Source organism: Dermochelys coriacea, chromosome 8 (assembly GCF_009764565.3).
Source record: "Dermochelys coriacea isolate rDerCor1 chromosome 8, rDerCor1.pri.v4, whole genome shotgun sequence".
NCBI classification, from domain to species: Eukaryota; Metazoa; Chordata; order Testudines; family Dermochelyidae; genus Dermochelys; species Dermochelys coriacea.
In genome coordinates, this window is record NC_050075.1 from 52,327,628 (window position 1) to 52,341,471 (window position 13,844).

Here is a 13,844-nt window from a genome sequence, read left to right on the forward strand (position 1 = left end):
AATCAGCTTTTTACCTTGTTTTCGTCTATCAACCTGTTCCTTCCTTATCTTTTGTTTTGGACAGCACATTCCAAGTACTGGGGCCATGAAGGCACAACCCAACCTGTACTGGGACACACCATTCACATATCTTTGATAGATTTCATATTTCCTAATACCAAAAGCTACCTTTCGTTTGCAGAATATTGTCAGGTATATATTGTGAAGGGTTGGCCCCCCCTTCTGGGGTGCCATCTGTTGTGCTGGGATTTCACTGAGCCTCTCTTGCTCAGCCAGCCAGGGTTCCCTCTCTCTGCTTTGCTGAATTAGGCTCTCCAGACTCTTGCAGCACACGTACACAGGTAGGGCCACTCCCCGCTGCAGTCACAGACTGAAGTCAGCTCTGTGTGAGAGGACTCCCCCAGCATTCACACACCACACTCCTTTTGGGAGATAAATCCAAAATAATACTGTCTTGCACTGTATAGAAAAATCTGCACAGAGCAAGCTCCTAAAAATCCTTCCTCTTCCTCAATGTGAAGAGAGATGTGCACGACTTCTTGCCCCCCCCCCCCGTTTAGAAATTACATAAACTGGATTTTATTATAAACAAGAAATAAGTTTATTAACTACAAAAGGTGAATTTTAAGTAGCTAAAGGGATAGCAAACAGAACAAAGCAGATTACCTTAGTAAATAAACAAACACCACAGACTGAGCTTAACACACTAGATAGGTAGGATACAAATTAACAAATTCTCACCCTGAGTGATAAACAGGCTGGCAGTTGCCTTGGCTTTCCCAGGTTTTCTTACACAGGCTAAAGATCTTAGCCTGGGACCATCACTTCTATAGTTCAGTCTTTGTTCTTCAGGTGTTTTCAGGTGTGTTGTTGTAGAGAGTGAGGACCACTCATGTTGTCATTGTCCCTCTTTTATATCTTCCCCCCACTTGCTGGAAAGCTTTTTTGCTGTGACTTGGATCAAATAATTCCTACTGTATAGAGCTATCTGACCTGAGTTAAGCAGTTCCCATTGTGTAGAGCTCTCTCTCAGAGGTGTCTGTTGCACAGGGTTCCTGGGGTAATCCTTATGCTTGTGTGCATTTCTTCAATAAGCCACTAACATTGTCTGGCCTCATAGCACATTTGAAATACAGAGACATGGTCAATATTCCCAGCTTCAGATACAAAAATGATACATGCATACAAATTGGATAAACACCCTCAGTAAATCATTACCTTTCTAGTGATACCTTACATGAGCCATCTTGCATAAAGTATATCTTAGTTATACTATATTCATATTATAACCATATTTCCATAAAGAATATGGGGTGTAACGTCACATATATATTGACATAAGTGAACCGAATACAAGTTAGTTAGCATAACTACCCAACATTCCTATTTAATATAATGTATACAATATTAATACAGTGCGCATAATACTTATTAATATGTGTGGCTGTATAATTATATGTGTTGGCTAACAAAGTGGTTTAGTAAATGTATTAATGTATTACTATATTGGGTAGCTTTAGGAAAAAATGGGTATTTAACCCAGTCTTTATATTAAATCCCACCCGCACACCACCTCGAGAATTTTCATTCACTCCATGAGACCTGTCAGATCTTCCCATCCCCTTCTCTCTCTCTCTCCAGAAATCTTCCAGTGTCCTATAGCTTCTTTCTTGCCCTCTCTCCCAGATTCCTGAGTTGACACCACAAAACAATCAGATACTAGATACAGCATTCAGTTATTTGCATCTTTAAAACTTTCAACCTTCCCCACCTGTAGAGTATTCCTTCAAATGAAACTAACCAGGCTGGGTAAAATGAACTAGCTGGATGTTTCTGCTAAAATGGCAAGCAGTGAAATAATTTAAATGTCATCCTTACTGATTTTCATGAGGCAGAGTCCAACCCAGTCAGTAGGGCTGCTGCTGGAGGCCTCACCCCAGGGTTCTGGGATCTGCAGCTGTATGGCTCTGGAAGTCTATTATCCTTCTTCGGCTTAGATTTCTCATCTTTCTTGTTCTCTTTCCTTTTCTGCCTTCTTTCTTCCTTGTTTTCTCAGGCTGGTGAAAAGGAGGAAGCAGAATTAGCACTGGGTTCAGAGAAATGAAGCATGGGCCCTGATTCTCTGATCCACTGGGGCTATTTTCTGCTTCTCTGGTGGCACCAAGTAGACGTAAACCTAGCAGACAAAGAGCCTGGAGGATTCCATCAGCTGCAGAGGGAACTTCAAGTGTCACTGAGCTGCCAGAGTGGCTCCTGCATCACTCTTTTTCTTCACTGCTACTGATGTAGTGGGTGTGGCTGGGGTCTCTTACATACCCAGCTGTTCCCCAGCTGCCATAGCAGCATCTGATGGTTCTTTGCAGCCATTGTAAATTCAAGCACACTTCAGTGAGAGGCCCTAATCTGAGCATGAAATTTCTACTGCATGTATTTCCAGTGGCTCCAGTTGTAAGGTGCTGTCTTCTCAGGACTCCTATCCCTTAGTGGTCCAGGAAAAGTGCAATTAGATGTCTGAATTGGACCTGATGTCCCATATAGTAGCTTCAAGTTCCAAGATTTGGATTCTGGGCCAGTATAGAATTATAGAGCAGCTCCCCACTCAATGCATTTTATATGCATTCACCAATTCCAGTTTCATGTTAACTGAACCCTCTCTTTGTTATGTTTGAACTTCCACTCTGAGGATTCTTTAGTGTTCCATGGACAGCTGGCTACTTACACAGTGAACATAAAAATGTCCCTATGGGGTCAGATCAATGGTCCATCTTGTCCCAGTATCCTATCTTATGACAGTGGCCAATGCCAGATGCTTCAGAGGGAATGAACAGAGCAGGCCATCTTTGAGTGATCCATCTCCGGTCATCCACTCCCAGCCTCTGGGGGTCAGAGGGTAGGGACACCCAGAACATAGGGTTGCATCCCTGACCATCTTGGCTAATAACCATTGATGGACTTATCATCTGTCAACTTATCTAATTCTTTTTTGAATCCAGTTATAGTTCCCCTGGCAAAGAGTTCCACAGACTGACTGTGCTTTGTGTGAAGAAATACTTCCTTATATTTGTGCTAAACCTGTTGTCTATAAATTTCATTGGGTGACTCTAAGTTCTTGTGTTATATGAAGGAGTAAATAACACGTCCTTACTCACTTTCTCCACACCATTCATGATTTTATAGACCTCCATCATATCGTCTCTTTTCTAAAATGAACAATCCCAGTCTTTTTAATCTCTCCTCGTATGGAAGCTGTTCCATACTCTTAATTATTTTTGTGGTCCTTTTCTGTACTTTTTTCAATTCTAATGCATCTTTTTTGAGATGTGGTGATCAGAACTGCATGGGGTATTCAAGATGTGGGTATACCATGGATTTATATAGTGGCATTACGATATTTTCTGTCGTATAATCTATCCCTTTCCTAATGGTTCCTAACATTGCTAGCTTTTTTCACTGCCACTGCACACTGAGCGGATGTTTTCAGAGAATTATCCACAATGACTCCAAGATCTTTTTCTTGAGTGGTAACAGCTAATTTACATCCCATCATTTTATATGTATATTTGAGATTATATTTTCCAATGTCAATTAGTTTGCGTTTATCAATATTGAATTTCATCTGCCATTTTGTTGCCCAGTCACGCAGTTTTGTGAAATCCCTTTGCAGTCTGCTTTGGACTTAACTGGCTGTCTCATGGGCTTTGTCTCCATGTGTTGAACTGCACTCAAAGATAGTTAAATCAACATTAAATGCTGTTCATTTTAGGCAATTGCTGTAGCTGGCACAGGGATGTTATTTTATTTGCACAGGAAAGGAAGTTCATCATGACAGCTGACTCAGCAGGGATTGAATTTGAGACTTCCAGAGCTAAAAGCATAAGCTGCTACAACTTGAGCTAAAGAGCCAGGGTGTAGAAGGCTGTAACATACACCTGTCCTCTGCGCTTTGGCACAGGCAGGGACCTGTAACATACAACAGTGGGCTACAATAACAAAGCTGATCCATGAAACAATCTCTCTATGAAGATGTGGCCTATGCTTTGAAAATCTTTGGGACCCCATACTGTACAGATTATTATAGAAGTAAGGCAGGGAAGAGTATGCATGTGTGTGGTTCAGTCACTGGAGAAGTGCCCCAGTAGCCTACCACTGCCCTCCCTGTAGTGGCTTATTGCTGTATCAAGAGTATGGATTATTTAATTTTACATTTCCTGTTTAAATATATGAGTTTTTCTGTAATGTATCCTTCCACTATGAGAAATAGTTCCTAGAGAAAATAAATGAGAAAATAACAGGGTGAAGGGTGTGAAAACCTTAACTCCAGTCTCCCCAGAATCCTTTGGAAATAAGCTCCTGATTGCAGCTATCTTTTCTTGATCTCCAGTCTCATCTGGTGTCTCCTCCAGAGTGACTTTCCCATTTCCAACTCAGATAGCTGCTTGGTCCTGTTGGATCTTGGATTCACCCTAGAATCCTGTTTGTCAGCTGCCACAAAGTTATTTTTGAAATGCTGCATCAGTGTCCCCCATAGAATTGTGGGATACTCCTAGTTCCTGGAAGTGTCATACTGCTGTGTGGCTGATAGAGAAGATGTGGCTGACAGAAAAGATGTTAACATGGGATGAAAACTATCTTAGAGGGGCAGTTTACAAGTATAGCGAGTGTCAGAATACTTACCCGCACATTCGGACTTTGCCACTAACGTCAGAGTACTTTGCAAATCAGACACCCTCTTACCATTCCAGATTCTTGCTACAGTTTAATCCTTTAGTTTGAACTTCTATGCAGATGGTTGATCTCCACAAAACCCTGACCATGTGGATAGTGAATTTGCTGACTTTGATGGTACCTGACCACCCCTCCAATAAGGGTCTCATAGAGAATGAGTCAGAAGCAGCTAAGGATCAAGAGCTCAAGAAGCTACTTGGCTATAAACTAGAGGAAGAAGCTATGAACCTGGTTCCCAAGCTGAGCAAATTCTCCAGCTACGTAATGAGGTATTAATAAAGCCTTGGGACCTCACCTGCCTATAGAACTTTTCTCTAATGGGGGAAAATCCCATAGTGTGATGGGAAAACCCCCTGAAGGGAGGTATGATTCCCCAGAGTGGGTGGGATCATAAAAATGCAACTTTAATGCTGTGTGGCACTCAGAAGGAAATATTTCAAGCATAAGTTAATGATAACATTAGCTGGAATGACTTGTGTTGTTCAGCACCCACAGCTATGTAATCACTGAGGGCTTGACTGGCTATGAGCATAGTTCAGATGTCTTAGACATATCAGAGATCCACGTGGTAAACGTTGTGCTGAGGAAAATGATGGGGGTTTATGGCCTGTCCTGGAGGACTTTGAGTTCATAAAGCAAGCAGCGGGTCCCTGGCTATAATGTTGACATCTACAGAATCGTGCTCTAACATGGTGCATATTTTGTAAAGAAAAACTGACAATAGCCAAATCCTCTGGATTCCACTGTCTGTAGTGTCAGCAATGCTGTGTGGTAACAGTCCCCATTCAGCTCCAGAAGGAGATGAAACCTGGGAAAGGGGCAAATTGGACAGGAGACAAGGAGAGAGGGATACTGGAGGAAGGGTGAAAGAGAGTGACCGGGGGACAGGGGCTTCTTTGGAGAGACTTGCTGGCTGGCTCAGTGACTTAGTGGAGAAATGAGAAGTGAAAAGGAGGAAAGAGAGACCCAAGAAAAGAGTGAGGGGAGGGAGAGACAGAACAGAGCGTGAAGACAGACACACTCATATGCTGATGCTTCTCCTCTGCTGGGACAGACTCCCAGTTTTGGTTCTGCTTGGCTATCTCCTGCTAATACCCAGGCTGGGGGGTGGGTTTCAAAGTGGGCTCCTTCTTAGGCTCTCTCCAAGATCCTGGAGGAAGCTGCTTCTCTCCCACTCTATGGAAGCTGAAGGAAGGGGTGCCCTAAAGGGTATTGCTGATATGACAGATTGGCAAGAAATGCCTCTAGCGCCTGCTTCGCGTTCCAGCGCAATGTTGAATTTCTGACATCTTCTGCATTGTGATGTTACTAATGCAGGGCTATGACTTCAATACTCCTTGGTAGTGAGCCAAGGAGCCAAGGAGAAGCTGGTCTGTGAGGGAGGAAGCTCTTAATTCAAATGGAACTGTTGGGAGTAATATCAGAGCGAAAACTTGGCTGGTCAAGTAACTTAAACATTCTCTCTCAATAGTTTGCTACTATGTCACAGCTCTCCTGTAATATTGGGGAGATTAAGCACAGTTTTATAGGCCTACATCCTCCCACAGCCTTTTCTCTAAGGTGTTTCAGAAATCTGACAAATACATCACTTAATAAACAAACCCAAAGGAATGGACTGCTCTTGTCTGTACATGGTGTTGCTTTAAAAGCCCTGCTATGTGTGATCACAGTGCGTCTTATTGCAACAACAGGATCCTGCACAATTCTGAGCAAGGGGAAACAGGCGTTTGAGGGCATTGCTTGGAGGGTGGGTGACATTCTGTGTCTCCTCAGCTGCTGCAAGGAGTTGGTAGATGTTACAATTCGGAAGAAACAAGCTGAACTGGATTCAGATCACAATTATGAGCTGCGGGAGCTGGAGAAAATCAAGGTAATAGCTGCCAGTGCACCTGTCTGTCCACAGTATAGTCCAGATCAGCCTGGATTTGTTTGTGAAAGGGTAAGAGGAAGAACAGGCAGAAAGCTAACACACACAAGGGAGTCAGGAAGGAATTTGAACAGACGGAACATTTTTGCTTCATCTTAGACCCGAGCGTAGAAAGCCACAAGCCACCACCAAATATTTCTTTCTTGCAGCAATATATTCAGCCTTTCTGGTTCACCAATGGTCAGTAGTGAATTAAAACATAATCACATTGATTGGATGATACAGACCCTGGTTAGAGACCCCAATGCTCCAGAGAATCCCTCAACACTTCCTCCAGTCAAACGCTACCTCCACTCATGGATTCCCCCCAGCAGTTTCGTACTGATCTCAGCTGATCCCACCCCAGAGAGTACTTCAAAAGCTGCACAATTTTGAGACATCTGGGCCATGTTCAGCCTTAATTCCTTCCTTACACTGTTCCAGCGTACATGCCTCGGGACTTTTCTGTAGGATCTAATCCATATAAGAATTGCAATAGACTCAAATCTAGTTTAAGGTTTGTCAGGCATTTGGGTTAGATAGTTATATCCAGGGTTTTGCTGAGTTTAAGGAGAGAGACCCATGGATATACTGGGAACAGTACCCCATTCAGCACTGGGCACGACTTCCTTATCCAGTCCTCATGTCTCCTGACTCTACATATCTATGTAAATCTATTATGCAGATAACAAGTTAACTTCAGGATTTTATCTTAGAGGAGCCAGGGAAGGTGCCCTCTAGTACTGCATATCTCCATTCCTCCCTCCTTTAATTCCCAATACCTTCAAAGGCCAGCTTGTGTTGGGTTCATCCAATCTGCCATTAAGGAATACTGGGCATGTGTCCCTCTGAAGCCTAGTCGTTGCTCTAAGCATCAAACAGATGGCATTGTCCCAGAGTGCTGTGAGGAAATGCTTCCTGCAGGGGTTGAGAATGCTCCTCCCCAGCACCTCTGGTCTGTACTGGCTTATGGGGTAAAAAAAAAAAAGCTTGGGGCCTGAACTCTGATCCCTGCCCCGAGCTTTCAGGGCAATGTACTGCCACTACACTGTTGGCAGCTTGTTAAATATATTGGATGGAATATGTGATTAGCCCATGAAAGGCTCCATTATTTGAATGCTTAGGAGGAGTGAATGTTCCTTTTCCTTTGTAGGATGAGGCTAGATGGGGCCATATAAATATAATAGATAGAACAATGGAGTTATTTAATCACAGGAGTGAATGAAATATCAGTTCTTCTCTCCCTCTTGGTAATTTGTCTCTTCTGTTACTTCATCCCAGACCGAGTGCCTTGATTGGATTAATACCTGCAATCTCCTGCTTTCTGAATTCAAAGGCTCTCCAGTCTCCTTACTGAGTTTAGAAGAGCAGAGGAACCTGTTTGGGCCTCAGGTACATAAAGACTTAGCATTTTCCAGTCAAAGTAGAACCTGTTTGGCTGGGGAGCTGCTTGAAAGGCTTTCTCAATTGAAGAAACTATGGTTCAGTTTCCAGGAGGATTCAGCGTATAGAGCCCTTTGCACTCAAGATTCCACATTGGAGGATTATTAGGATTCATGATGATGGAGTTTGTTACACCTAAAATGCTTCCTATGGGGGCAGATCTTCAGCTAATGTCAATTGTCATAGCTTCAGTGGAGCTGTGACAGTTGACACCAGCTGAAGATTGGCCCTGTGATGTTGCCTGGTAAATTCTGCTTCTCCCAAAAGATTGCAAATTGATGGGGTTTGGATTGCACAGGAGTTCATAATGGTATGGGAGCTTCTAGCTTCATTCCGTATGTGGCTGGACAGATGGATGTTGCCTGTGAGAATTTGATTTGATTCACATTTTCTAGATGGTAAGTCTGACATTGGTCTAATTTCAGACATAATAGGCCTTATTCAAATGTGATGGAAGTGGGTTCAACTCCATTGATTTGAATAGAGTTTCATCTGCTTACCTCAGGTCTGATTTGACCCCATGTGGATAGATAGTGTTTGAGATTTCCCACATTCAGGAAGTTTAGACTTGAAATTAGATGAAGGTTTCTAACCGTCAGAGGAGTGAAGTTCTGGAACAGCCTTCCAAGGGAAGCAGTGGGGGCAAAAGACATATCTGGCTTCAAGACTAAGCTTGATAAGTTTATGGAAGGGATGATATGGTGGGATAGCCTAATTTTGGCAATTAACTGATCTTCAACTATTAGCGGTAGATATGCCCAATGGCCTGTGATGGGATGTTAGATGGGGTTGGATCTGAGTTACTACAGAGAATTCTTTCCTGGGTGTCTGGCTGGTGAGTCTTACCCACATGCTCAGAGTTTATCTGATCACCATATTTGGGGTCGGGAAGAAATTTTCCTCCAGGGCAGATTGGCAGAGGCCCTGAGGGGTTTTTTTGCCTTCCTCTGCAGAGTGGGGCACTGGTCACTTGCTGGAGGATTCTCTGCACCTCAAAGTCTTTAAACCACGATTTGAGGACTTCAATAGCTCAGACATAAGTGAGGTTTGTTAAAGGAGCGGGTAGGTGAGATTCTGTGGCCTGTGTTGTGTAGGAGGTCACACTAGATGATCATAATGGTCCCTTCTGACCTTAAAGTCTATGATTCAGCATGTGCACTGGCTGCTCTGCAGTCACCCTGCTACCCTGTTCCTTGACTGGTTCTGAACAGATTTTGCCAAGCTATGTAGTGATTTGTAATGTTCATAAGGGTCCAATAAGGATTTAGAGGAGACACCAACATCATGTAGCTTGTAATTTTAAATAGATTAGAAACCAGCCCTCCTGATGTGGCTGGCTAGTAAACCAGATGAGCTTCCATTTATTTCTTGTTTAAAAATTTAAGCAGGACAAGATCAGTGACTGGCTGCCTTGTTTTGGTGTTTGCCTGTGTTATATGGAGGGACAGAATCCCAGATGAGAGTGCTACTGAATAGTCCCTTGCATTGCTTTCCAGGAGACCCAGCCACAGATGCACTCAATTCATGTGGATTCTTCTTTGCCTGAAGAAATTTCTGAGACTTCTTCTGAACTTGGGAAAGGCAAAACTGAAGATGTTGATGTTGATAAGAAATCTGTGAAAGGGGAAGAAGTGTTAGGGGAAAAGGTGAAAATCATGGGCGGCGGGTATAATAGGCAAGGGTGGCTCTGCTGTCCCCAGCACTGCCCCGGCCATCAAACCCCTGGCTGTGGGGTTTGGCGGCAAAGTTTTTGCTTTATTATGCCCTGGCAGGTTCCAGGATGGCTGAGAAGGCACTCAGTGATGCCTCAGCCGCCCTGGAACATGCACGGAGCATATCAAAAGCATCTTCTAACAGACGCTTTTTCCCTGGGTGGGTTGGGTCCAGGGAAGGGAAGCATGGCGCAGCTTTGGCCAGCCCAGGGCTCCTCCAGCCGAGGAGGGATGCTCAGGGCTTCAGCCAGCCCATGGCTCCTGCGGACGGGGGGGCTTATGGCTCCAGCCGCAGGGGGAGGGGGCAGGAGTCTGGGGCTCCGGCCGTGGGGACGGCGTGGGCATAAGGGGTGGAGTCGGGGGGCTAGCCTCCCCAAAGGGGGGCTCCACCCACTACCCATGGTGAAAATCTCCATTTTACGAGTGCTGTAGCCATGGTTGGCGTAAGATGTACTGCTTTCCAGTGAAACCTTTCTTTGCTTCTTGCCATTTGCATATGACATGTGAAATGAAGGCCTCAAAGCCTATGTTGTGCCAGGAGCCATTGCACTAACCCATCGTTCACCTTTCCTTCAGCAGGAGCCACCTGCGCCAGATGTCAGCAGTGACACCCCGACTATAAGTAGTGAGGTAACTGAGGACACCGTCAGGTACATAGGATATGACTCCAACATCCATTTGAAATCCCTCAAGTCAACAGCGGTGTCGGTCTCTGGGGTAGGAATCTCCATCATACAAATTATTGTTTCTTTTTCACCTGGGCTGTAGCTTGAGCTCTGGGACCAGATTTTTAAAGGTATTTTGGTGCCTAAAGATGCAGATAAGTTCCTAGTGGCATTTTCAAAAAAATCTGAGATGCAGTGGCTGTGCTAATCAGGTGGCGGGGACCCCATTTCTCCCCTCTTTTCTCCCTTTCCAGTTTTCTGATTTTCCACAAAATCAAGAGGATCCTGGCTATCAATGACTAAAACGCTCCCTGAAATTTTGGAATTTATTATATACAGTGTTCAAAAGTTATCGCATTACAGACAGACAAATGCCCCTGAGTGTAAGGCCTTCTCAAGCTCAGCCAATTAAAGGAGCTATTGGTCCCTTCTCACACTTTTGACCTCCTTTCATTCTGATCCTGATCATCAGGGCTTTCCAGTCAGGACATCACCCTCACAAATTGCCATAACCTGACAGGCTACATGACATCTGGATGTGTATTGAAGATTTTAGCAATCCAAGACAATTAACCACTGAGTCCACTCAGGCCCTGATTCAGCAAAGCGCTAACTCTGAGCATGTGAGAAGATCCAGTTGAAGTTGATGGGACTGATCACATGCCTAAAGTGAAGCCTGTACTTAAGTGCATTTCTGAACTGGAGCCTCGATGTAGTGCCCTGCCCTCTTTGTTGCTTGTCCGTTCTCAAATTAAGTAGTGACAGACCAGCACCCAACTGGACAAGGCACATGCTGTGGATGAAGCATAGCTCTGCTGGTTTCTCCCCTCTCCTCACACTCCCAAACAGAAGGTGTTTCCTCTTCTCCCCCTAGAGAGAGATGACTGCCAGCAAGTCAACAACCCCGTATTCTCAAAAGGAGTTTGAGACCTTGGCTTCACTGGAACATCTGCAAGAGCAGCTCCTGTGAGTACTGGATCACCTGATTGAGAGGACCTATCACCCTCCTCTTTATAACAACCTTTAATGTACTTTAAGACTGTTATGTCCCCCCTTAGTCTTTTCTTCTCCAAATTAAACAACCCCAATTTTTTCAAGCTTTCCTTTTAAGTCATCTTTTCTAGACCTTTAATCATTTTTTTTTAGCTCTCCTCTGGACTTTCTCCAGTTTCCCAAAGTATGGTGCCTAGAATTGGACCCAATACTCTAGCTGAGGTCTTATAAGAACTGAGTAGAGTGGAAGAATTACTTCTTGTGTCTTGCTTACTATGATCTTGCTAACAAGATCATAGTAAGCAAGCACAGTAAGCAATTTCAGGGTGATGTTTGCTTTGTTTTTTGTTTTTGCAACAGTATTACATTGTTGACTCATAGTCAGTTTGCGATCCACTATAACCCCCAGATCCTTTTCTGCAGTACTCCTTCCTAGAAAGTAGTTTCCTATTTTGTATCTGTGCAATGGATTATTTGTTCCTAACTGTAGTTCTTTGCATTTGTCCTTATTGAATTTCATCTGACCCTTTGTTCGGAGAAATGGAGTTTTAAAATTAATTGAAAATGTAATTGATGCACATGGACCATATAGCTGGGGCCATGGAGTCACTATTTGGTTTAGATCTTTTTAATAATGCCACACATTTATATTAGTGAATTGTTTTTTATAGAGCCAATCAGTTATACTGAAAATCTCAGTTTTCTTAGCCTATCTGTTGAGTATCTTGCCAACAGTCTCTTAGGCTCCAGGTTTCAGTGTCTTCCTGGCTTCTGTATTTCAGAGAAGCCGAGATCCGTGCTCAGAATGCAGAGGAGAGATCAGAAAGCCTGGATGAGCATCTGGAAGAAGCTCTGGGGAGAATCCAGGATCTAGAGAAACAGCTGGAAAAAGCACTCAAAGCCCAGGAAGTAGCACCAAAACCAGGTGAGCTAATCAGAATTCTGAGATGTCTTGTGGACTCTGAGATAGAAAAAAGCTGCTAGGTCTCTTAGTCCATTTCATGGCCAGTGCCGGACCATTCCCTCTTGGACATTTACTAGTTTGTTGTCTAAATTAATTTTAAATGTGCCAAGAGATGAGGTATCAACCACCTCCCTTTGGAGATTATTCTATAGCAGAAACAGTAGAATCACTGCATTCTGAGCGTTTTTGAAAGAAAGTTGGTAAGAATGCTTAATAATCAGATTCTTTCTGTTTCTAGGGGGTTGTCTACACTAGAAAATTAGTGCCTTGAATGGTAACTGGTTTCAGAGTGGTAGCTGTGTTAGTCTGTATCAGCAAAAACAACGAGGAGTCCTTGTGGCACCTTAGAGACTAACAAATTTATTTGGGCATAAGCTTTCGTGGGCTAAAACCCACTTCATCAGATGCATGGAGTGGAAAATACAGTAGGTAGGTATAAATACACAGCATATGTATATGTATTTGCTGTGTATTTGCTGGGAGCTGGTAGCCTGGGGGGGCAGCAGGGCTCCCAATGGGGAGAGGGGAGTGCAGGCAGCAGCAGCACGCTGGGAGTGGGTAGCCAGGAGCCTGGGGGGGTGGCTGTGAGCCAGATGCAGGGTTCACAGGAGGGAACCTACTAGTCTTTCTTGTCAATTTCACAGCTCTAGCACTGAGCCATGAAATTGACAAGAATTTTACCCAACAGCCAATGTAAGTAACACAGAGTCTACAGGAGGTCTATAAGTCCTACGCCTCTCATGGAGGTGGAGGTATTATGTCGGTATAGTAAGGCCTTCACATTGGCGGGAGCAAGGCTGTAGTGTAGACACTGACATAGTTACGTCAACATAAGTTAGGTCAACATATGTGGACCTAATGCTGTAGTGTAGACCAAGCTTAGCATTTTAAAAATATTTGTTTCCGGCGCATTGTACAGGCATGCATGTGGAGACTGGCTACATCTTACTCATGCTCTCCTTGCTGCTATCTTTAAGAGCTGTCCAGGACCAACCTCTCCTGGGTGACAGAGAATTCACTCTCCATCTCCACTCAGTTCTGGGCTCCCTCACAGTGTGGTGTCCAAGAAGTACAACCCTAACTTTGAGGAACATAGGAACTAAGGATCTGCCATACTAGGGAGAGCAGTGGTCTGTCCGGCCCAGTATCCTTTCACTGACAGTGGCCACAGACCCAACTGCTTTAGAGGAAAGCACAAGAAACCCTGCAGCAATGGGGTACCTGCCCCCAGAAATGGGTACCTCACCCCCATTCAGTACAGGGTGGCTTACATCTTGAATTTTGCTCATTTTTAATATATACTAAGATACTTATCTAGCCCCTATTATGCAATGTCTGAGTGTGTTTACCCTCACAAGACCTCTATTAGGCAGGGCAGTGTTGTTATCCTTGTTTTACAAATGGGGAACTGAGGTACAGAGAGGGTAAGTACTTTG

The 13,844-nt window shown here is 44.0% G+C and overlaps 1 protein-coding gene across 1 annotated transcript in view; it reads left to right on the forward strand.

The window, feature by feature from the left end:
• Positions 1-13,844, forward strand: part of AXDND1 (axonemal dynein light chain domain containing 1) — a 51,165-nt gene that overhangs the window by 33,947 nt on the left and 3,374 nt on the right. The window contains exons 19-25 of the mRNA XM_043491370.1: positions 4,786-4,994; positions 6,499-6,595; positions 7,913-8,023; positions 9,571-9,720; positions 10,363-10,503; positions 11,326-11,417; positions 12,227-12,369. Coding sequence (XP_043347305.1) covers positions 4,786-4,994; positions 6,499-6,595; positions 7,913-8,023; positions 9,571-9,720; positions 10,363-10,503; positions 11,326-11,417; positions 12,227-12,369 — 943 coding nt within the window. The remainder of the gene's footprint in view (positions 1-4,785; positions 4,995-6,498; positions 6,596-7,912; positions 8,024-9,570; positions 9,721-10,362; positions 10,504-11,325; positions 11,418-12,226; positions 12,370-13,844) is intronic.